This window comes from Chlorocebus sabaeus, chromosome 16 (assembly GCF_047675955.1).
Source record: "Chlorocebus sabaeus isolate Y175 chromosome 16, mChlSab1.0.hap1, whole genome shotgun sequence".
Taxonomy (NCBI): domain Eukaryota; kingdom Metazoa; phylum Chordata; class Mammalia; order Primates; family Cercopithecidae; genus Chlorocebus; species Chlorocebus sabaeus.
In genome coordinates this window covers 26,814,581-26,837,808 of record NC_132919.1, presented here as the reverse complement: position 1 = coordinate 26,837,808, position 23,228 = coordinate 26,814,581, and the positions used below count along the sequence as shown (strand labels likewise).

At 45.8% G+C, this 23,228-nt stretch overlaps 2 protein-coding genes across 5 annotated transcripts in view; both read left to right on the top strand.

Annotated features, from left to right (window-relative positions):
• Nucleotides 1-9,869, top strand: part of BLTP2 (bridge-like lipid transfer protein family member 2) — a 31,773-nt gene extending 21,904 nt beyond the window's left edge. For both annotated transcript variants that reach the window (XM_008010793.3, XM_008010792.3), the window contains exons 26-39: nucleotides 231-437; nucleotides 3,038-3,137; nucleotides 3,366-3,548; nucleotides 3,906-4,027; nucleotides 4,521-4,676; nucleotides 4,761-4,882; nucleotides 5,549-5,729; nucleotides 6,996-7,082; nucleotides 7,316-7,426; nucleotides 7,562-7,697; nucleotides 7,805-7,935; nucleotides 8,117-8,218; nucleotides 8,516-8,650; nucleotides 9,068-9,869. In XM_008010793.3, the coding sequence (XP_008008984.3) occupies nucleotides 231-437; nucleotides 3,038-3,137; nucleotides 3,366-3,548; nucleotides 3,906-4,027; nucleotides 4,521-4,676; nucleotides 4,761-4,882; nucleotides 5,549-5,729; nucleotides 6,996-7,082; nucleotides 7,316-7,426; nucleotides 7,562-7,697; nucleotides 7,805-7,935; nucleotides 8,117-8,218; nucleotides 8,516-8,650; nucleotides 9,068-9,250 (1,956 nt within the window). In that variant the 3' untranslated portion in view covers nucleotides 9,251-9,869. The remainder of the gene's footprint in view (nucleotides 1-230; nucleotides 438-3,037; nucleotides 3,138-3,365; nucleotides 3,549-3,905; nucleotides 4,028-4,520; nucleotides 4,677-4,760; nucleotides 4,883-5,548; nucleotides 5,730-6,995; nucleotides 7,083-7,315; nucleotides 7,427-7,561; nucleotides 7,698-7,804; nucleotides 7,936-8,116; nucleotides 8,219-8,515; nucleotides 8,651-9,067) is intronic.
• A 117-nt stretch (nucleotides 9,870-9,986) lies between these two features.
• Nucleotides 9,987-16,253, top strand: RSKR (ribosomal protein S6 kinase related). 3 transcript variants are annotated; one of them, XM_037992720.2, is made up of 12 exons: nucleotides 9,987-10,199; nucleotides 10,600-10,839; nucleotides 10,932-11,015; nucleotides 11,141-11,209; nucleotides 11,600-11,669; nucleotides 11,921-12,025; nucleotides 12,196-12,236; nucleotides 12,481-12,508; nucleotides 12,614-12,703; nucleotides 12,789-12,877; nucleotides 13,016-13,126; nucleotides 13,577-16,253. In XM_037992720.2, exons 1-12 carry the CDS (start codon nucleotides 10,023-10,025, stop codon nucleotides 13,796-13,798), a joined length of 1,326 nt encoding a protein of 441 aa, XP_037848648.2. In that variant the 5' UTR covers nucleotides 9,987-10,022; the 3' UTR covers nucleotides 13,799-16,253. The 3 variants fall into 3 exon arrangements, with proteins under 3 accessions (XP_037848648.2, XP_008008986.3, XP_008008985.3); XM_008010795.3 differs by having other exon boundaries at nucleotides 10,597-10,839; nucleotides 13,628-16,253; XM_008010794.3 differs by having other exon boundaries at nucleotides 10,597-10,839.
• Nucleotides 16,254-23,228: the final 6,975 nt, after the last annotated feature.

Sequence of the window (23,228 nt, the reverse complement as noted above, 5' to 3'; positions counted from 1 at the left end):
TCATGATCATATTGTTCACCTTCCCCCACCTCTAAATATGAATGGGTAAATAGAGCTCCAAAAAATTTGTCCTTCTCATAGGTATCATAGATAATCACTTCTATGTCCAGACGCCAGTAAAATTTCCTCAGTAAGCCAGAATTAGATCTAGCTGCAGTGGTTGATACAATGTGCTCACTAATCTTCTCATCTTCCTTGGTAGCTTAACTCTGCTTCTGTCTCTGGCATAGATGGTTCTTCGTGGAGCAGAGACAGAAGGCTGTGTCATTGTGTCAGCTGCCAAAGCCCAACTGCTGCAGTGCCAGCACCATCCAGCCTGGTATGGTGATACATTGAAGCAAAAGACATCCTGGACTTGCCTCTTGGATGGCATGCAGTACTTTGCCACCACTGAGAGCAGCCCCACGGAGCAGGATGGCCGACAGCTCTGGTTAGAGGTTAGTGAGTGGATTTGTGAAGGCCCATTATATTCCTGGTTTTCCATAGACTTTCTAATGGCTAGAATATTCTTGACAGTAACCTACTGTTACTAGCTTAGCAGAATAATGAGGCTGATAACACCTTGAATGTGGGCAGTCTCTGGTCTGGAAGCGTGTAGTACTGTTTTTTTTTTTCCCTCATGGTGGTCTATTTCATTGCAAAAGAAATTCTCATTTCCCAGAACTAGTATAAAATAGACTGGAACTTTTTTACTCCTTAAGATTGCTGATCCCTATTAATGTTCACACTAATCAGCAGGCAGCCAAGAAAACAGGCAGTGACTCAGAATTTTCGATAAGTTCACTATCTGCCCATTCTCTGTCCTCTCATGAAAATGACTGATTGGTTATTTCAGCAAGGCAGTGAGGTTGAATGAAAGACTGTCTAGGAGTCAGGTTATGTGAGTTCTAATGATAGCTTTCCCATTATAGTAGCCATGAGCTCTTGGACAAGTCACCTTTAATTGTGAAATGGAATTGATACTTCACCCTCACAAGATTGTTGAAAGGATCCCATAATAAGGTGCTTTGAAAATATAAATCTTTATTCAGGTGGAAAATACTCTTATTTTTTTTTTTTAAGTCAGTATATATGGGGAGGTCTTAAGTGTGTGGCAAGATAATGTGGTTTTGTTTGTTTTTTGAGACAGAGTCTTGCTCTGTAACCCAGGCTGGAGTGCAGTGGCATGAACTCGGCTCACTGCAACCTCTGCCTCCCGGGTTCAAGCCATTTTCCTGCCTCAGCCTCCTGAGTAGCTGGGATTACAGGCGCGCCCCCACCATGACCGCCTAATTTTTGTATTTTTAGTAGAGACGGGGTTTCACCCTGTTGGCCAGGCTGGTCTTGAGCTCCTGACCTCTTGATCCGCCCGCCTCGGCCTCCCAAAGTGTTGGGATTACAGGCTTATGCCCCACCCAGCCGAGATAATGTTTTTGTTAGATGGTGAGATTGTGAGCAGTTGGCAGAAATAAGGGAAGGAGCCTGTCTTTGCATTGCATGGTTGTTAATTTGCTTTTCAGCTTCTTGGTAAAACTGAACCAGATTATTTTACCTGTAACTTCTTTTTCCCCCTCTGTAACTTCTAAGATATAATATCATCAGAATTATTGGAGAGTCTATTGGTTATGAGATATGCCTAGTCAATATTGTGCATTATTACTTATTTAACAGGTGTTAAGTGCCCACATTGTCTTGGGCATGGTACACCCCCAAATGAGTTACAGGATCTAGCTGTATCTGATAAGGACCACAGTGATAAATCAATTTGCAATTCTTAGTGGGGATAAAAGGGTCTCTCTTCTCACCTCCCTGGCTGATGCTTCTTATATCAAGGACCTTAGGGCTTAGTCCAGGCAACCTCAAGTGTAATAAGAGGTAATGAGCATTTAGATCAGATGTCAGGCTGGGTGCGGTGGCTCACGCCTATAATCCCAGCACTTTGGGAGGCCGAGGCAAGTGGATCACGAGGTTAGAAGTTCAAGACTACCCTGGCCAAGATGGTGAAACCCCGTCTCTACTAAAAATACAAAAATTAGCCGGGCGTGGTGGTGGGCGCCTATAATTCCAGCTACTCGGGAGGCTGAGGCAGAGAATTGCTTGAACCCAGGAGGTGGAGGTTGCAGTGAGCCGATATCGTACCACTGCACTCCAGCCTGAGCAACAGAGCAAGACTCCGTCTCAAAAAAAATAAAAATAAAAAGATCAGATGTCAAGCCAAGTAAGGGACTGGTTGTTGGTAGTATGAGAAGTCATGCTGATATATAAGAGCTGTGGTTCATTCAGGCAAGCAGTGCTCTTTATCAGTAGTCTTAGGAGGTAAGCACAGGTGTTAACTACCCATGCAGAAGTAGAATGGATGAGCTGTTGGATCTTTCTGGCATTTTCTGCACCTCTGCTGCTTTTAGGCATGCCTTCTTTGGCATGTGAACTCTTGCCCCCTGCCCCCCACCCCCCTCAGGCTGTGATACTAGTGTTAGAGTGGAACGTCTTTAACATCTTTGGTTTAGGTACGAGGGACTTTGGTCTGGCCTTTCCTATATTTTTTTGAGGCTTGACAGATCCACCATCTGCTGTGGTCTTCCCATCTCACTCATTTTGTTACTCACTCTGACTTCAGCTTGGCAGAGTGAATAAAAATAATTCAATTCCCTTCCCCCATGGCAACATTGTCAGAGTGGTTATCTATCTGAAGATAGAAAACAGCAAGAACACAAATGGAACAAATGCCAAAATGGGTGGGAAAGTAATTTTTTTTTAATGAGATATTTTGCCCAAGACATGATTAGATTTGAACCTTGCTCATTGTTTTTCTGGCTCGAGACCTGTGGGCCTGGCAAAGTGTGCATGTAATGCAGTTGGGTTGGAGAATTTGGGTAAACTGGGGCAAGAGAATGAGACAAGTATGTCCTCTATCCTGGGAGATGGTTCAAGCTATTCCATGCAGTGGAGGTCTAGATAGTAAGTGTAACTACTTGAAATATGGAGATCTGTCACCCAGTTGTCCAGGACAAGCCACTGTTTCCCCAGGAGCTAAAGTTGCCTGCATCTCTGTCTTCAGGTGAAGAATATCGAGGAGCACCGGCAGCGTAGTTTGGACTCTGTGCAGGAGCTGATGGAGAGTGGGCAGGCAGTGGGCGGCATGGTTACCACAACCACAGGTCAGCCCTCCCCCTCCTCTGCATCAAATAATTAGGAACAGATGTGCATCCCAAAGGGACCTCATTTTCCTTCCTATTCTTAACGTCAATGTATGCTGTAGTAGGACCATTTTGTGCTAGGCTAGGTTGAAAGTGGTGTTTCTGGAGTTTCCGAGACATAGCTGGGAGGCTCTCAGATTACCTTTATTGAGAATGTCTTTTTCTTATCTCTTTCCCACCTCTTCCCAGATTGGAACCAGCCAGCTGAGGCACAACAAGCCCAGCAAGTCCAGCGGATCATTTCGCGTTGCAGCTGCCGAATGTACTATATTAGTTACAGCCATGACATTGATCCTGAGCTAGCAACTCAGATTAAGCCACCTGAAGTTCTTGAGAACCAGGAAAAGGAAGATCTCCTAAAGAAGCAGGAAGGTATTCAGGGCTTGAAAGGCTTTTAGGAGAGAACTAGGGAAATTGGTAAAGTAGTTATTTCGTTGGTGATTCTGAGATAGTAGAGTTATTAAAAGTCCACTGTGCACTGGCATTAATGTTTCACTTTGCTCTGCTTTTTGTAAGTTCTGCTATGAGAAAATAATCTCTATTCTTAGAGGGAGCTGGGATGAATGGGCATTCTTTATGATTCTGAAATAAACATATTTCTACCCATGAGCACCTCTCACCCTTTCTGTGGGGTTGACTAGTAGGGTGGTTCCAAATGTGGGTAAAGAGATGGAGTAGATATTTAGGTACAAACTTGAGCCTTTTATTTAGCTGCTAACAATTATCTAGGGGCTGTGGATACCTTCACCCTTATCCACCATGAGCTGGAAATTTCCACCAACCCAGCTCAGTATGCCATGATCCTGGACATTGTCAACAACTTGCTGCTCCACGTAGAACCTAAGCGGAAGGTGAGCATGGGCCCTTGTAGAATGCTGGTTAGCCTCACAGGAACACCCAGACTTTGTGCTTTATTTGGGCTTCTGTAAGAAAAGCCATGCTTCACACTGAAAAAGGGCCTTGTGGTTGATACATTCTCTTAGTCAGCAGTGACCATTGAAATTCCACTTATTTAGGAAAGGCCTGAATGTCTCTCAAACTGTAGGGCTTGTTTGCCTGATTGTTTTCTCCTAGTTATTTCTCTACTGAGTCACCTGGACACCTCTAAAAACATTTACTATTCCCTGCTTCCACCTCCATCCCCATCCTATTGGGCCTGACTTATTGTGAAATCCACATTGCCAAATTTTCTGCATTGACCTACTACTGTTGCTATTAACAGTGACAGATAAAGGTTAGCTTTCTAGAAAAGACCCCCCCATTTCTTTCTCCTTTCTCTATTTCACTTTACTACAAGACTTGTCTACTTAAAAATTGTATTCATTTCCCTTTCCATTCCTTTAGGAGCATAGTGAGAAGAAGCAACGGGTCAGGTTCCAGCTTGAGATCTCTAGCAATCCAGAGGAGCAACGCAGCAGCATACTGCATTTGCAGGAGGCTGTGCGGCAGCATGTGGCCCAAATACGACAGCTTGAGAAGCAGATGTATTCTATCATGAAGGTAGTCACTGCAGATAGATAGTTCGAGGACCAGGAAGTCTCCTAGAACAAGGGTTATCTCTCAGTTTCTATCCTGGTTCCCTAGTCTTTGCAGGATGACAGTAAGAATGAGAATCTGCTTGACCTGAACCAGAAGCTTCAGTTGCAGTTAAACCAGGAGAAGGCCAACCTGCAGCTGGAAAGTGAAGAACTGAATATCCTCATCAGGTGCCCCAGCATTCTTTCCTTGCCCTTTTCCAGTGCCCCAGCTACAGGCAGTTCTCTTTCTTGAGGTCTAGTGTGCATTATCAAAGGCTGATGTAGGAGTAGGTTCAGGCAGCTCTTCCTGAATAAGAAAATGGGTAGTTGGGAAGGATCACTTTTCTTTTTTTTTTTAGAGACAAGGTGGTCTCACTACGTTGACCAGGCTGGTCTGGAACTCCTGGGCTCAAGCAGTCCTTCTGCCTTGGCCTCCCAAAGTGCTGGGATTACAGGCGTGAGCTGGGATTACCACACCCAGCTGAAAGATCACTGTGGTCGCCTTGATACTATGCATCTGAACTGAAAAGATCTTTTTTTTTTTTAATGAACCTGACATAGATATATGAAAATATCTTGAAGTTGATCAGCATACAATTGCAGATAAAATTGTAGGAATTATTAGTGTGAAGTCACTACTTTATCAACAAGCTATAGAGCTGAAAGTTGGGATTTGTGCTTCTATGACCTAGAATGTCAGCAGCAATAAATTCAGTAAAAAAAATTTAGGGACTGGCTAACCCAGAATAGGTTAATTTCTGAGTTTACCTCCTGCATCATTCTAGAGCATTCTATCCCACCCCCTACCCATGTGCTATTTCCCTTACTGGCTTTGGCTCCCCTGTCCACTTATAGGTGTTTTAAGGATTTCCAACTGCAGCGGGCTAACAAGATGGAGCTGCGAAAGCAGCAAGAAGATGTGAGTGTGGTCCGTCGCACTGAGTTTTACTTTGCTCAGGCACGGTGGCGCCTGACAGAGGAAGATGGACAGCTGGGAATTGCTGAATTAGAACTGCAGAGGTTCCTCTACAGCAAGGTATCTGGGGTATATGGTCACACAAAGGCAGCTGTATTGAGAAACATTGACCTAGCGTAGGAGTCTAACTCATAAAAGAGAAATAAAAAGGGGCTAATTATTATATGATTATTAATGATAGTATGATTGGAAACATGAGCAGAGTTTCCTTTGACACATCTGTTTATAATGAATGATACACATACAGCTCTGATGCCATAGGGGAAAGTAACAATGAACAAAGAAATAAAATATTTTTCAAAAAAAAGATACAGGCCATGTGTGGTGGTTCATGCCTATAATCCCATAACTCTGGGAGGCTGAGGTGGGAGGATTGCTTGAAGTCAAGAGTTCAACAAAAATTTTAAAAATTAGCTGGGCATCGTGGTGCATACCTGTGGTCCCAGCTACTTGGTAGGCTGAGGCAGGAGGATTGCTTGAGCCCTGGAGTTCGAGCCTGCAGTGAGCTGTGATCACACCACTGCACTCCAGCCTGGGCAACAGAGTGAGACCCTGTCTCTGAAAAAGAAAATAAATAATTAAAAACATATATGATAGGCCGGGCATGGTGGCTCACACCTATAATCCCAGCACTCTGGAAGGCCGAGGCAGGTGCATCACCTGAGGTCAGGAGTTGAAGACCAGCCAACACGGTGAAACCCCATCTCTACTAATAATACAAAAATTAGCCAGGCGTGGTGGTGCACCCCTGTGGTCCCAGCTACTCGGGAGGCTGAGGCAGGAGAATCGTTTGAACCTGGGAGGTGGATGTTGCAGTGAGCCAAGATCGTGCCACTGCACTTCAGCCTGGGCAACAGAGTAAGACCCTATCTCAAAAAAAATAAGATACAGATACAGATGAGTTTGATCAAATGCTTCTCTTGCTGAGTAAGAAGATGATCCCTAGAAGTATGGTCCAGAGGCAAATAATCTTTCATGTCCAGCTTGGAATAGAATATTCTAATACTGACATTCAGTTTTTCTGCCATTGATGTAAAGAAGGCAGTATTATTTATTAGTTTCTCCTACAAGGGGCATTTGGAAATGAATTAGAACATTTTTTAATGTCACAATGGCTAGATAGTACTATCAGCATTTAGTGTCCTGGACAATAGTGCCCATGAGACACACTGGATTAAAGAGTTTTGACTGTATGAGTTTGAAGGAGATATCAAAGTTGGGATTAGGCATATGTAGAGCCTGAAAACAAACTGGATACATAGCAATTGTCTAGTAGACTTCTGAGAAAGGTTTATTATAGTAGATGGGGCAAAACTGTCTTTATAGGTGAATAAATCTGATGACACAGCAGAACATCTTCTGGAGTTGGGCTGGTTTACTATGAACAACCTCCTCCCCAATGCTGTCTATAAGGCAAGTCTTTTTTTCCCCATTCCTAGTCCATTTGCATATTTTTAGCACAGGGCATTTATAACGGCCGTTCAATATAAATCCACCATGGAAAACAATGTGGTGATCTGAGAGGGTGAAAGCTTGCCCAGCTTAGCAGTACCATTGCTTCTCCTCTCATTCTGCAGAGGATTTGGGGGTTGCTTTATGGCAGGAAGGACATTGGGTTGGGCTATTGTTTACTCTCTATCCTACAGGTAGTACTGCGGCCCCAGAGCTCCTGCCAGTCTGGGCGACAGCTAGCTCTCCGCCTCTTCAGCAAAGTTCGGCCCCCTGTTGGGGGTATCTCTGTTAAGGAGCATTTTGAGGTTAGTAAGCAGTCCCTTGGGGTCCTGGGAACAAAGGACATTCAAAAGCCAGCTGTGTGTTACACGATATTAGGAGTAGGTAAACTGATCATGGTGTCTGAGCTTAATTACTTCTTGAATCTTTCTCCTTTTTAGGTAAATGTGGTGCCTCTCACCATCCAGCTGACACACCAGTTTTTCCATAGAATGATGGGCTTTTTCTTTCCTGGCCGAAGTGTGGAAGATGATGAAGTTGGTGATGAAGAGGATAAGTCCAAACTGGTGACTACTGGTGAGAACTTTTATGGTGGAGCCCCGAAAGAATAGGGTAGCAGCCCCAAAGACAGCTGAGACTTTAGAATGAGGATGGATGACAGCTGGTGCACTTCCTTTTTATAGGAATACCAGTGGTGAAGCCTCGGCAGCTGATTGCAACAGATGATGCAGTACCACTGGGCCCTGGGAAGGGTGTGGCACAGGGTTTGACTCGGAGTTCTGGGGTCAGAAGGTCATTTCGCAAATCTCCAGAGGTACCAAACATGCCCCTGATGATACAAAAATGGGAGAGTTCTGAGGTCCTGTTTGGTGTGATTTGGGATTTCTTCGGTTTCCTCTGAGTCCATTCTAGGGATAAAAGAAGAGGGAGATGTTTGGGGTCCTGAGTTTCTTCTGATGGATTCAGGGCTCATACTCCTTGCCTGCCTTTCTTAGCACCCTGTGGATGACATTGACAAGATGAAAGAGCGAGCTGCCATGAACAACTCCTTCATCTACATAAAGATTCCACAGGTTCCACTGTGTGTCAGCTACAAGGTCTGCACCTTTCAAGTACTTTGTAGAACAGGGTGGGCAGGGAGCCAGATAAGATCAGAGATTCTAGACAGGGAGACAGCTAGGTTGTTTGTGACGCTGAGCTGTGGGTGATATATCTGCTGTTGCCTCTGCTACCCTCAAGAGTCAGCACCATTACGAGACTGAGATTAAGGGGAAACCAGTATCTATAGGTTACTATTGTAGGCCTTGTGCTCAAGTGACTGGCTTGGACTCAAAATGGCAGCTGATGTATTTCCCACCCCTCTTTTTTTCTTTCCCCTCCCCATCCTCTTACAGGGTGAGAAGAACAGTGTGGACTGGGGTGACCTTAACCTGGTGCTGCCCTGTCTGGAGTACCACAACAACACATGGACATGGCTAGACTTTGCCATGGCTGTCAAAAGGGACAGCCGCAAAGCCCTGGTTGCCCAGGTATCCCGCCAGGGCTCATGGCTGTTTGGTTAACGGGGCTGGCAGGCAGATCCTCTTTTGGGGAGCCTTTCGTTTTAGAATCCATGACTAAATATCCTTGGGAAAGGGCAGGTGCATGTGGTGAGTGACTTCTATGCCTGCCCTCTCCATGACCTCACTCAGATTATTAAATTCAATGTTTATTGAGTGTTTCATATATCACCATTGATTTTAGGGAACTGAGAGCTAACACAACCTAAAGTTTAGAAGGAGTTATAATTAGACTGTAAGCTTCTTGAAAGCAGAGACCATTGTATGTGAATTGCCCCATTGTGCCTTGGATGTGTTTAATAAATCTTTATTGTCTTGGTTCATTTTGATTTATTCTGCCTGCCCACTAATATTTACCTTTTCCTTTACTCCTCTCCAATCTGCCAGGTAATCAAAGAGAAGCTAAGACTGAAGCCTGCAACAGGCTCTGAGGTCCGGGGAAAGCTAGAAACTAAATCGGACCTGAACATGCAACAGCAGGAAGAGGAGGAGAAAGCCCGGCTCCTCATTGGTTTAAGTGTGGGCGACAAGAACCCTGGCAAGAAGTCCATCTTTGGCAGGCGCAAATGATTTGGCGATTCGAGTGGCTACAGTACAGGATCTGACTCTGGCTCAGGCTCCAGGGACTTATGGGGTGGGAGGGGCTTCCCTTTATCCACCAGGATTTGTGGGTATCAGAGCCCATAGGCATTGCTGTTCACCACCTGCCCTGTTCACTGCAGGGCATGGTGGACAGTAATGCTGAGTTCCATCTCACGCTGATCAGGTTCAGGGCCAGAGAGACAATAAGAGAGCAAGACCCAGGGAACGGGCCCAGGGCAGGACCCTATTCCTTGGGGTCAAGTGAAAGGGTAGGGGGATAGTCCTGATCAAGTGTGGTAAATTTTTATAAACATATATAAATATATATATTATATATATTTCTAAGTGTAACTGTCCTCCCTCTGTGCCAGGAAACAGGGGAGGGGGCTGATCCTCTGATCCTCACTCCACTGCCATGTATGAAAGAGGTATTGGTGTTCTGAGCGGCGATCAACCCCTCCCCAGTCTCTGTGCTAAGTTCACTTGGGAGGATGGCAGTAGGAGCCAGGGCTGGCCATGGGTCCCCTACCCTTCCCCCTAGGATATGCCCTGGAAAATGGCAAAATGATTTAAAGAGAGAAAAAAAAAATTTTTAATTTGATGCTCATTTTTTGTGTGTGTGTTGAGTGCCTGCATTCAATCTGTATCCCTTCTTCATCAACCCAAGACATCCTGCAGCTGCCACTCTGAGGGTGGCCCCTTCTTCTCTGCCCTGAAGCTGTATTACAGAAATTTCTAGTCCTAGTGTGACTCTGGCCCCATGCTGATGGGTTTCTGCACACTGGAAGAGGCGGGGCTCGTGTCATGCAGCATCAGGGAGAGGAATTGCTTATGTAACTGGGACAGCAGATTTAGCAGAGAGAGGAGGCAGAGGCTGGGGATGGGAGCAGTAAGCTGTCGGCAGGGGCAACACAGCCGGGTGGTTGTTCCTCACAAGGTAGGCTGTGGGGCTCTGGCAGCCTACTGAGGGGAGGAGAGGGAGACATGGGCTTGAGGCCTGGGAAGTTCCTGGTTAGGAGCATGGCAGTGATTACCCAATGTGGGGGTGGGGCAGGGAGGCTGTACTATGAAATCATCACAGCCCAATACTGAGGTGCAGGTGTATTCTTAATGTATCATGGTGAAAATGTCCAACAATTATTTTCCTAGAGGATTTGAATTGTGTCCAGGAAATCCAGGGCTTAGCACAAAGCAAGGGTAACGAGAATTTTGCCTCATGCTCAAAAATGTACCTCTAAGGGTTGAGACTTAAGGGGAGGGAGTGCCTAGTAAGATGGGTGGAACCTGCTATCCCTCAGGAGCAGAAAGTTTAGAGTGGCTCCCTTGGTTCTCAGCAGGGTGGCAACATCCGGGGCCCCTGGGCCCGAGGCTGGAAGAGCCTCTGGTCAGATGTGGGAACCATCAGGTCAGATCTGGAAGAACTCTGGGAACCACGGGGGCATCACTATCTGCACCGGGAGTCCCTAAAGCCAGCCCCACTACTGAAGCCTCTGCCAGAGTGGCCAGTGCCTCAGTTCATCAACCTCTTTCTACCAGAGTTTCCCATTAGGCCCATTAGGGGGCAGCAGCAGCTGAAGGTAAGTCAGTGGAATCCCTGAGTGGGGTCTCAGTCTTTGGGAGAAGTTGGAAATGACCAGTTTCAACTGGCCTGTTCTCCATTTCTCTGCAGATTTTAGGCCTTGTGGCTAAAGGCTCCTTTGGAACTGTCCTGAAGGTGCTAGATTGTACCCAGAAAGCTATATTTGCAGTGAAGGTAGGGGCTTAGGTACCACATTATTCTCTAGTCTCTGTTTCCAGTCTTGATTCCAGAGAGGTTGGGAGGAGTAAACAATTCAATAGCACTATCCTCTATGAGTCATCACTACTCTCCTTTTATAGGTGGTGCCCAAGGTAAAGGTCCTACAGAGGGACACTGTGAGGCAGTGCAAAGAGGAGGTTAGCATCCAGGTATGCACAGAGTCCTGGAAAGGATTGTGGGAAGAGCTAGGCCACAGGTAGGGAAAGTACCTTTCTTGACCACCACCTTTTCCTGGTTCTGCCTCCTCCATCTGCTTCAGCCTAGTTTGACACTAAAGTAGATCCTGGGAAAAGTATCTATCAGCTCTCAACACAGTTTTCTCATGTCCTACCAGGGAAATCTCTTAAGCATGTCTCAGTGTATTCCTTAGTATTTGCTGGTTCTAGGATTACCAGATAGTTCCAATTATTGAGTTCCTCTGAACTGAGAGATGAGGCAGCAGTTCCCCCTCTGCGCATCTGAGTAAAACCTGATTTCTCGGCTGCCTTTATTCTCAATGACCGTGTTCCTCCCTAACTTCCTGTTTGCTTTGTCCCTAGCGACAGATCAACCATCCCTTTGTACACAGCTTGGGGGACAGCTGGCAGGGAAAACGGCACCTTTTCATTAGTGAGTGACTGGACTCTCTCCTCATCCCCCAGGGTCCTTGTGCTATATCCCCACCTGAGATTATCTCTTTGGCTTGTTCTGCCTTTGCTCTGTCCCCCTTCTCATGGCACCTCTCTGTCCCAAAGGGAGGGGGAACAGCAAGTGGTATCATTTTGGGCAGGAGGCCTACAATGCCTTGAGCCCAGGCATTGCAGCTCCCAAACATTGCCTAGACTTCTGGCAATGTATGTAGCTCCACACTGGCTTTGCAGTGTGTAGCTACTGCAGCACAGATCTGTACTCCCTTTGGTCGGCTGTTGGCTGCTTTCCTGAGGCTTCCATCCGTCTCTTTGCTGCCGAATTGGTCCTGGTACTGTGTAAGTGAAACAGTGGTAAAGGAAATGGGGAGGGAAGATTTAAGTTGGGAAGGAGAGTAAAGAATATAAATAATGGAGGTCAAAGAATAGGAGAGGGATGGGATGAGGGCTACTAGGGAAACTGGAAAGGACAGAAAAGCTGCAGCACGCCCCATACTTGTTATCCACAGGTTATCTCCATGACTTGGGCATCATGCATCGAGATGTGAAGGTAGAGTTAAGTGCTTTTTTCCCTTTGAGAAAGAGTCTCAATAAGAAGTCCCAACAAGTCCAAGAAGTTAGGGAGCAGAGAACTGTAGACATTGGGGCCCCCATGGGTGCCAAGGATTTGGGCAAGAGCTCTCTGAGTATAGATTTGAGTGCTGAGTAGGGCATAACCTTTAGCTGCGGTGTATACATGATGAAAGAGAGTTGAAAGGAAGAGGAAGAATTACTTCTCACCTGTGATCTTTCAGATGGAGAATATTCTTCTAGATGAACGAGGTAAGTATTTTTCCTTCCCTAGCCCCAGGATGAGAGGTACTTTGGGAATAAATCCTGGCTGACGAGGGGTGGAACAGTGGTGCAGTTGCCTTACCTTCTTTATAGGCCATCTGAAACTGACAGACTTTGGTCTGTCCCGCCACCTGCCCCAGGGAGCTCGAGCCTACACTATCTGTGGCACTCTTCAGTACATGGGTGAGAGAGGTTAAAGCTGATGGGTAAGTATTGGGCAGGAGGATAGCTAAAGGATGTCAGTGACGAGTGTCTTTGAAATCTGTAGCCCCAGAGGTCCTAAGTGGAGGACCTTACAACCATGCCGCTGATTGGTGGTCCCTGGGTGTCTTGCTTTTCTCTCTGGCAACGGGAAAGGTGAGAGAATACTAGTAGTTTTGGGCAGAGAAAAGCTTTGCCTGTGGTGGGAAGAAGGAAGACCTTAGGAAATCTTGTCTTATTCCTACTAAGGAAGGAACCCCTACCCCCACCCCCACTCCCTACCTCTTAATTCAGTTTCCAGTGGCTGCAGAGAGAGATCATGTGGCCATGTTGGCAAGTGTGACCCACAGTGACTCTGAGATCCCAGCTTCTCTTAACCAGGGCCTCTCACTCCTGCTCCATGAGGTAAGGATGAGTGCTGCTTTCCTTCTTGGCTACCAAACCATTCATGCTCTCCTGCCTTCATTAAAGTGATGTTTCCCCATTCCTCTCATTAATTTTTTTTGGGGGGGGCTCCAACTTTTACTTAACTACCTAACTACTTGCCATCTAAGCTGTACTGAGTCACATTCCTAAGTTCCTGGTCCCCCAAATCTCCTCCCCATCTAGAACAGAGAGGTCCCTTCTGAGAGAGTGGAGCACTGTACACTCATCTGAAAACTCACAAGTACAGCTCCTTATTCCCACCTTTGCCCCAAATTAGCCTCTATTTCTCCCTCTTTTACAAATCATCTACTCTTCAGGGTTCTTATTCCTACCCTCCACAGCTCCACGAACTTCTTTCTTCTTTTCCATCCTTTCTGTTCAGGCCTTTCCTGTCCTAGTCATCATCCTTCATGCTCTATTTTCCCTCAGCTCTTATGCCAGAACCCCCTCCATCGTCTACGTTATCTGCATCACTTCCAGGTCCACCCTTTCTTTCGGGGTGTGGCCTTTGACCCAGAGCTCCTACAGAAGCAGCCAGTGAACTTTGTCACGGAGACACAAGCTACGCAGCCCAGTTCAGCAGAGACCATGCCCTTCGACGACTTTGACTGTGATCTGGAGTCCTTCCTGCTCTACCCTATCCCTGCTTGAGTCTCTCTACTGTAAATTGGGGCCTGGTTGGGAGCCTGAAGATCTCCATCACTGCCCACTCAGTATGATCACCTTGATAATCCAGTTTGTTTTTATTTCGTAGCCTCACCGTTCTGTTCTCCTAGGCTTTAGACCAGAGTTCCAACCTTGGACATTCTGCTACTGGCAGCCACAGCTGGCCCTATTCCTTCCCTATCATACAACCTACCTCTCAATTCAACATCTCAGATCAGGGTGGTGACCTTTTCCTTTTCTTTACTTCTCCAGTGCTCTTACCCTCAGGCTGTCAGCCAGGGCTGCTTCCACTTGTTTCCTTTCTTGAGCAATAATAATACTTCATGGGTTCCCAGGGTGCTATTGATGTGTTTAATGGCTTGTCAGAAGCAATATGAATTTTTATTTTTATTTTTATTTTTGAGACAGAGTCTTACTCTGTTGCCCAGGCTGGAGTGCAGTGGCACAATCTCAGCTCACTGCAACCTCTGCCTCCCGGGTTCAAGTGATTTTCATGCCTCAGTCTCCTGAGTACAGGTGCACACCATTATGCCCAGCTAATTTTTGTATTTTTTAGTAGAGACAGGGCTTCACCATGTTGGCCAGGCTGGTCTCAAACTCCTGACCTCAAGTGATTGGCCTGCCTCGGCCTCCCAAAGTGCTGGAATTATAGGTGTGAGCCACTGCACCAGGCCCCCCCACCTTTTTTTTTTGAGATAGGGTCTCACTCTTGTCACCCAGGTTGGAGTGCAGTGGCACGATCTCAGCTCACTGCAACCTTCACAGGCATGAGCCTCCACAACCAGCCTGTGAATTTTTCAAAAGTCTTAAAAGCTGGCATTTCAACCCCTAAATAATACAGCTAAAAAATATAGTCTGGGAGCTTGAGGCCAGTCTGCAATAAATCTAATTTTTAAAAATTGAAAAGTGAATAAAATAATCTAGTGAGGAAGAAAATAGAAACTGAAACATGGATGGGTTAAATGTCTTCTCTAGGTCTCTAATTGGAACAGTTATCCAAAATAAAACTTCTTTGAAAAGCATAGGATTATTAAACTGATAATTTATCCTAGTCAGCCCATGATTCAGTTTCTGATGGGCAAACCAAGAGATTAAGAGGCATGCATCAACCTTAAGATTTAAAGTTATTTGGGAGGCCAAGGTGGGCAGATCAGTTGAGGTCAAGAGTTTGAGACCAGTGTGGCCAACATGGTGAAACCTTGTCTCTACTAAAAAATACAAAAATTAGCTGGGCGTGGTGTTGCACATCTGTAGTCCCAGGTACTCGGAAGGCTGAGGCAGGAGAATTGCTTGAACCCCGGAGACCAAGGTTGCAGTGAGCTGAGATTGTGCCATTGCACTCCTGGGTGACAGAGGTAGACTCTGTCTCAAAAAAAAAAGAAAAGATTTAAGGTTAGAGACATATCTCAATAACCTTTTCCTTTAGTAAGGAAAATCATCTGGACCTTAATATACAGTTTGGGCCTTTATGACTTCTTTTCATTTTTCTTTATTCACAATTTTCATTTTTGTCCTGAGACTTGAGGGGAAAGTAAGTTTTAATCTAGACCATATTATTCAGTTATATCTAATCTCTCTAGACAAAAGACAGTCTGGAGAGTACTCTGTAGTTCTGTTTATTAATTCTGTCTCTAGATTAAACCAGATTTCCCTATGCATAGCTGGCATTTTATTGGCCTCTGCAGAATTGCTTTTTCTGGATTGGACTTTGGTAATCCATATGAAAATCTCTATGAAATTTAATTGCTGGCCAGGTGTGGTGGCTCACACCTGTAATCCCAGCACTTTGGGAGGCCGAGGTAGGCGGATCACCTGAGGTCAGGAGTTCGAGACCAGCCTGGCCAACATGGTGACACCCTGTCTCTACCAAAAAAATACAAAAATTAGCCGGTCATGGTGGCGCATGTGGTAGTCCCAGCTACTCAGGAGGCTGAGGGGGAAGAATTGCTTGAACCCAGGAGGTGGAGGTTGCAATGAGTAAAGATCGTGCCACTGCATCCAGCCTGAGCAACAGAGTGAGATCCCGTCTCAGGAAAAAAATAAAATAAATTTAATTGCTGTGGATACTGTAAAGGGTGTTTATCATAACAGTTCATAATGTTCTATTTAAGAATGCATGGGAGAAATTTTCTCTGGACCCAGTTTTCCTAATTGCTGTTTGGTTTTTACCTTAAGGACACTAAATATTCAACTGATTGTATTTTTCTGTTTGTACTGATAGTAGACCATTTAGAGCCCAATTTGTGGCCTACCTTCAGCAAGTGTTTATGTATTTTGTATGCTAGTCATGTTCTTGGTTCTGTCCTCCTTTTCTACTTTTCTTTTCCTTATTCTCATTTTTCTAAGTTTTAATCCTTTTATATTACTATAATATCTACATCTTTGTAAGCCTTCTTGTAATAAGGTTGGGATATAAATAAATAAGACAATGTATCCTTTATCCTTTTATCTCATTTGTTTCTCTTTAGACACTTTTATTACTTTTTTAAAGTTGTGATGACCAGAACTACACACTGGATAAAAACTGAATACTAAAAATAGGAATTAATGGTTTCCAAAATAGTTGTTAAGAGCATTCGATTGGAATTTGGGAGATCTGATGCCTGGATCTACCAATAACTGTCCCATCGTCTTTTTTTTTTTTTTTTTTGTGGGGATGGAGTCTTGCTCTGTTGCCCAGGTTGGAGTGCAGTGGCGCGATCTCGGCTCACTGTAGCCTCTGCCTCCTGGGTTCCAGCAATTCTCCTGCCCCAGCCTCCTGGGTAGCTGGGATTACAGGTGCATGCCATCACACCCGGCTAATTTTTGTGTTCTGAGACGGGGTTTCGCCATGTTGGCCAGGCTGGTGTGGAACTCCTGACCTCAGATGATCCACCCGCCTTGGCCTCCCAAAGTGCTGGGATTACAGGCGTGAGCCACCACGCCCAGGCTCTCATCGTCTTTAATAAGTCATTTTAACCTCTCTGGATCTTAGTTTCCTGGTGTGTAAAATAACCACTAGTTCTTAATTGTGGGGTATGGGTTCAGATTTCTGTGATGCTGAAATTTATTTATTTATATAAATAAGATGATATAAATAAATGATATGAATAAATTATTCATATCATTTCTTTTCTTTTCTTTCCCCTTCTCCTTTCCTTTTCCTTTTCTTTAAGAGATGGGATTTCGCCATGTAGCCCAGGCTGGTCTTGAACTCCTGGGCTCTAGTGATCCGCCTGCCTTGGCCTCTCAGAGTGCTAGGATTATAGGCATAAGCCATTGTGCTTGGCCTGTGATGCTGTTTTTTTTTTTTTTTTGAGATTGAGGTTTGCTCTTGTCACCCAGACTGGAGTGCAATGCTGCGATCTCAGCACACTGTAACCTCCACCTCCCGGGTTCAAGTGATTCTTCTGCCTCAGCCTCCCAAGTAGCTGGGATTACAGGCGCCCGCCACCACGCCCAGCTAATTTTTGTATTTTTAGTAGAGATGGGGTGTCACCATGTTGACTAGGCTGGTCTCAAACTCCTGACCTCAGGTGATCCACCCGTCTTGGCCTCCCAAAGTGCTGGGATTACAGGCCTGAGCCACCGCTCGCAGCCCTGTGATGCTTTTTCAAAGGACAGGTGCAGAGGATTTTATAATACTGTGTTAATTAATATTCAGGTCACCCAACATATGGCTTTTGTGGTCACAGCAGCACAATTGGTTAAGGTCCTTAAGAAATGGTTAACATAATGTCACTAGGGTTTAAGGTCCTTAAGAAATGGTTAACATAATGTCACTAGGGTTTAAGGTCCTTAAGAAATGGTTAACATAATGTCACTAGGGTCTCTTTCCTAGGTCATATTGGTTAGAGACCATAATCACATGAATGTAGTTTGAATTATTTCTTACCAAATGGGAACATTTTCAACATACTGTCTTCAGTAGTCCATTACAGCAGTGATTCTCAGGATGCAGTGGAGGGGGTGACAGAAAAATCAAGGTTTTGGCTGGGCATTGTGGCTCACACCTGTAATCCCAGCACTTTGGGAGGTCGAGGTGGGAGGATCACTTCAGGACTTCCAGGACAGCTTGGGCAACACAGTGAGACCTCGTCTGTATAAAAATATAAAAAAAATAACCAGGTGTGATGATGGTCCTGTAGTACCCAGCTACTCAGGAGGCTGAGATGGGAGGATTGCTCGAGCTCAGAAGCTCCAGGTTATGATCATAACCTGAAGCTATGATTTGGCCACTGCACTGCAGTCTGGGTGACAGAGTGAGAGAGAAAGAGAAAGAAAAGAAAGAAAAGAAGAGGGCCAGGCGCAGTGGCTCACCCCTGTAATCCCAGCACTTTGGGAGGCCGAGGCAGGTGGGTCACGAGGTCAAGAGATTGAGACCACCCTGGCCAACATGGTAAAACCCCGTCCCTACTAAAAATACAAAAAATTAGCCAGGCGTGGTGGTGGGCACCTGTAGTCCCAGCTACGTGGGAGGCTGAGGCAGGAGAATCACTTGAACCTGGGAGGCAGAGATTGCAGTGAGCCGAGATTGCGCCAGCGCACTCCAGCCTGGCAACAGAGGGAGACTCTGTCTCAAAAAAAGAAAAAAGAAAAAAGGCCAGGCACGGTGGCCCAGACCTATAATCCTAGCACTTTGGGAAGCCAAGGCGAGTGGATCACGAGGTCAAGATATCGAGACCATCCTGACCAACATGGAGAAACCCCGTCACTACTAAAAATACAAAATTAGCTGGGCGTGATGGCTCATGCCTGTAATCCCAGCTATTCGGGAGGCTGAGGCAGGAGAACTGCTTGAACCTGGGAGGTGAAGGTTGTAGTGAGTCAAGATTGTGCCATTGTACTCCAGCCTGGGCAACAAGAGTGAAACTCCTTCTTAAAAAAGAAAGAAAAGGTTCAGAAAGTATAATTTTGTAATTTGAAAAAGCACTGACTCTTTCATCCAGTTCTGATGTGATTATCTCTGGAAGGAATTCTCTCCTCCTCTTCCCTCCACCTCCATTCAGAGTCACTGACTTATACCTTTTACTTATTCACATGAAATTGACTTAATTTTAATATATACACCTATATACCCACAAAAATTAAAAATTAAAATTAAAAAAAAAATTCCCAGCCTGGCACAGTGGCTCACGTCTGTAAATCCTAGCACTTTGGTAGGCCAAGGCGGGTAGATCACGAGGTCAACAAATCAAGACCAGCCTGCCGACACAATGAATCGCTTGAACCTGGGAGGCAGAGGTTGCAGTGAGCCGAGACCACGCCATTGCACTCCAGCAGCCTGGGTGATAGTGAGACCCCATCTCAAAAAAAAATAATTCCCTTAGGCCTGGTGCAGTGGCTCATGCCTGTAATCCTAGCACTTTGGGAGGCTAAGGTGGGTGGATCACTTGAGGCCAAGAGTTCGAGACCAGCCTGGCCAACATGGCGAAACCCTGTCTCTATTACAAATACAAAAATTAGGCCAGGCGCGGTGGCTTACGCCTGTAATCCCAGCACTTTGGGAGGCCGAGGCGGGCGGATCACAAGGTCAGGAGATCGAGACCATCCTGGCTAACATGATGAAACCCTGTCTCTACTAAAAACTACAAAAAAATTAGCCAGGCGTGGTGGCAGGCGCCTGTAGTCCCAGCTTCTTGGGAGGCTGATGCAGGAGAATGGTGTGAACCCGGGAGGTGGAGCTTGCAGTGAGCCAAGATGGCGCCACTGCACTCTAGCCTGGGCGATAAAGCAAGACTCCGTCTCAAGAAAAAACACACACACACACACAAAAATTAGCTGGGCATGGTGGTGTGTGCCTGTAATCCCAGTACTCAGGAGGCTGAGGCTCAAGAGCAGCTTGGGTCCGGAAGGCAGAGGTTGAAGTGAGCCAAGATCGTGCCACTGCACTCCAGCCTGAGTGACAGAGTGAGACCGTCTCAAAAAAAAAAAAATTTTTTTTTCATTTTTTTTTTTTTTTTTTTTTTTTGAGACGGAGTCTTGCTCTGTAGCCCGGGCTGGACTGCAGTGGCCGGATCTCAGCTCACTGCAAGCTCCGCCTCCCGGTTTTACGCCATTCTCCTGCCTCAGCCTCCGGAGTAGCTGGGACTACAGGCGCCCGCCACCTCGCCCGGCTAGTTTTTTGTATTTTTAGTAGAGACGGGGTTTCACCGTGTTAGCCAGGATGGTCTCGATCTCCTGACCTCGTGATCCGCCCGTCTCGGCCTCCCAAAGTGCTGGGATTACAGGCTTGAGCCACCGCGCCCGGCCTTTTTTCATTTTTTTAAGTGTACAATCTGAAATGATCTTTTACATTTATATGCTCTGATTTTTTTTTTTTTTTTTAATCTAAACGAAACCAGGACCAGGTGCAGTGGCTCATGCCTATAATCACACCACTTTGGGAGGCTGAGGAGGATTACTTGAGCCCAGGAGGTCGAGGCTACAGTGATCAGCTACCTATAATCAGCTTTGGGCAGCGGCAGTATCATAGCCAATAAGGTTTATCTGAGGCACAATTATTACTGATTATTGCTAATTGAAACAGTGAGTTATGATCATGCCACTGTACTCCACAGAGACCTTGCTTCCAAAAAAAGAGGTCAGGCATGGTGGCCCATGCCTTTAATCCCAGCACTTTGGGAGGCTGAGGCAGGTGGATTACTTGAGGTCAGGAGTTCAAGACCAGCCTGGCCAACGTGGTAAAACCCTGTTTCTACTAAAGAAATACAAAAGCCACATGTGGTGGCACGTGCATTTAATCCCAGCCTGGGTGACAGAGCGAGGCGAGATTCCGTCTCAAAAAAAGGAAATCCGATAGCCTTCACTTGTAATAATGGATATTTAATTCTATATTTCATATTATCTTTTGTAAGAATTTAAGATTAGTCAACACCAATCCTATACTCTTCTAGAAAAGTATCTTTGTAGGCCGGGTGCGGTGGCTCAAGTCTGTAATCCCAGCACTTTGGGAGGCCGAGACGGGCAGATCACGAGGTCAGGAGATCGAGACCATCCTGGCTAACATGGTGAAACCCCGTCTCTACTAAAAAATACAAAAAAAAAAAAAAAAAAAACCAAATAGCCGGGCGAGGTGGCGGGCGCCTGTAGTCCCAGCTACTCGGGAGGCTGAGGCAGGAGAATGGCATGAACCCGGGAGGTGGAGCTTGCAGTGAGCCAAGATCCGGCCACTACACTCCAGCCTGGGCGACACTCCATCTCAAAAAAAAAAAAAAAAAAAAGAAAAGTGTCTTTGTAGCTCTACTCATTATTTCTTACCTCTAACCTAAGTTACTTTATTACATATTAATCTGTTCATTTGTGCACTTGCTCATTGATGTAATAAATTAGTAATCTCAATTTGTTGGTTATTTGTTTGATAGAGTCTTCAATGTAGAAATCTTGTCAAAACTTTTTTAAAAAAATTAAATAGGCCAGGTCAGTGTGGCTCACGTCTGTAATCTCAGCACTTTCAGAGGCCAAGGCAAGCAGGCATCTTGAACTCAGGAGTTGAAGACCAGCCTGGGCAACATGGTGAAACCCTGTCTCTACCAAGAACAAAAAATTAGCTGGGCATAGTGGCATGCACCTATGGTCTCAGCTACTCAAGAGGCTGAGGTGGGAGGATCGCTTAAGCCTGGGAGGCAGAGGTTTCAGTGAACCAAGATTAGCCAAACCACTGTGCCCAGCCCACCTAAGTAATTTTTAATTTGCTAGTATCCACATTCAAAAAGTAAAAAGAGGGACCAGGTAGAGTGGCTCATGCCTGTAATCCCAGCACTTTGGGAGGCTGAGGCGGGTGGATCTCCTGAGCTCAGGAATTCAAGACTAGCTTGGCTAACATGGTGAAACCCCATCTCTACTAAAAATACAAAAATTAGCCAGGCATGGTGGCACACGCCTGTAATCCCAACTCCTTGGGAGGCTGAGGCAAGAGGATCGCTTGAGGCCGGGCGCGGTGGCTCAAGCCTGTAATCCCAGCACTTTGGGAGGCCGAGACGGGCGGATCACGAGGTCAGGAGGTCGAGACCCTCCTGGCTAACACGGTGAAACCCCGTCTCTACTAAAAAATACAAAAAAAAAAAAAAAAACTAGCTGGGCGAGGTGGCAGGCGCCTGTAGTCCCAGCTACTCGGGAGGCTGAGGCAGGAGAATGGCGTGAACCCGGGGGGCGGAGCTTGCAGCGAGCTGAGATCCGGCCACTGCACTCCAGCCTGGGCCACAGAGCAAGACTCCATCTCAAAAAAAAAAAAAAAAAAAAGGATCGCTTGAGCCTAGGAGGCGGAGGTTGCAGGTTGCAGGGAGGTGAGATCATGCCACTGCACTCCAGCCTGGGCAACTGTGCCAGACCATGTTTCAAAAAAAAAAAAAAAAAAATTAGATTAAAAAAAAAAAGTTTAAAAAGGCTGGGTGGGGTGGTTCATGACTGTACTCCCAACACTTTTGGAGGCTGAGATGGGAGGATCGCTGGAGCCTAGGAATTCAATACCAGCCTGGGCAATATGGCAAGAGATTGTCTTTATAAAAAATTAGCCAGGTGTGGTGGCACATATCCGTAGTCGCAGCTACTCAGGAGGCTGAGGCAGGAGGATTTCTTGAGCCTAGGAGTTCAAGGCTGCAGTGAGCCATGATAGCACCACTGCACTCCTGCCTGGGTGATAAAGCAAGACCCTGTCTCAAAAAAAAAAAATTTTTTTTAATGTATTTTATTTAACCCAATATTCCTAAAATATTTCAATATATAAACAGTATTTAAAAGATACATTCCTTTTTTTTTTTTTTTTTTTTTTTTTGAGACAGGGTCTTGCTTTGTCGTCCAGGCTGGAGTGCAGTGGGATGATCATAGCTCATAGCAGCCTTGAACTAGGTTCAAGCGATCCCCCAAGCTGGGATTATAGGTGTGTGCCACCACCCCTGGTTTACAAAAAATATTTTTTTTGAGATGGAGTGTAGCTCTGTCACCCAGGCTGGAGTGTAGTGGTACCATCTCAGTTCACTGCAACCTCCACCTCCCAGGTTCAAGTGATTCTCCCTGCCTCAGCCTCCCGAGTAGCTGGGATTACAGGCGTGTGCCACCACACGAGGCTTATTTTTGTATTTTTCGTAGAAATGGGGTTTCGCTGTGTTGGGCAGGCTGGTCTCCAACTCCTGACCTCAGGTGAACCGCCTGCCTTGGCCTCCCAAAGTGTGGGATTATAGGCATGAGCCACCGCACCCGGTCTAAATTTTTTTTTTTTTGTAGACATAGGTCTCACTATATTGCTTAAGCAGGTCTCGAACTCCTGGGTTTAAAGGATCCCCCTGCCTCTGCCTCCTCCGTGCGGGGATTACAGGCAGGAGCCATGGCACCTGGGGCTATTTTGCATTCTTTTTTTCATACGACGTGTTTGAAATCCAGTTTGTACAGTGTTTTACATTTATAGCACATTCCCACTGGGACTAGTCACATTTGAGGT

Excerpts from the sequence above, each read along its gene's own strand:
- RSKR (XM_008010794.3), top strand. The coding sequence starts at position 10,023 with ATGCTGATGGGTTTCTGCACACTGGAAGAGGCGGGGCTCGTGTCATGC. Across the intron at positions 11,016-11,140 it reads AAGCTATATTTGCAGTGAAG|GTGGTGCCCAAGGTAAAGGT; the intron begins GTAGGGGCTTAG and ends CTCCTTTTATAG. Across the intron at positions 12,704-12,788 it reads TGGCACTCTTCAGTACATGG|CCCCAGAGGTCCTAAGTGGA; the intron begins GTGAGAGAGGTT and ends TGAAATCTGTAG.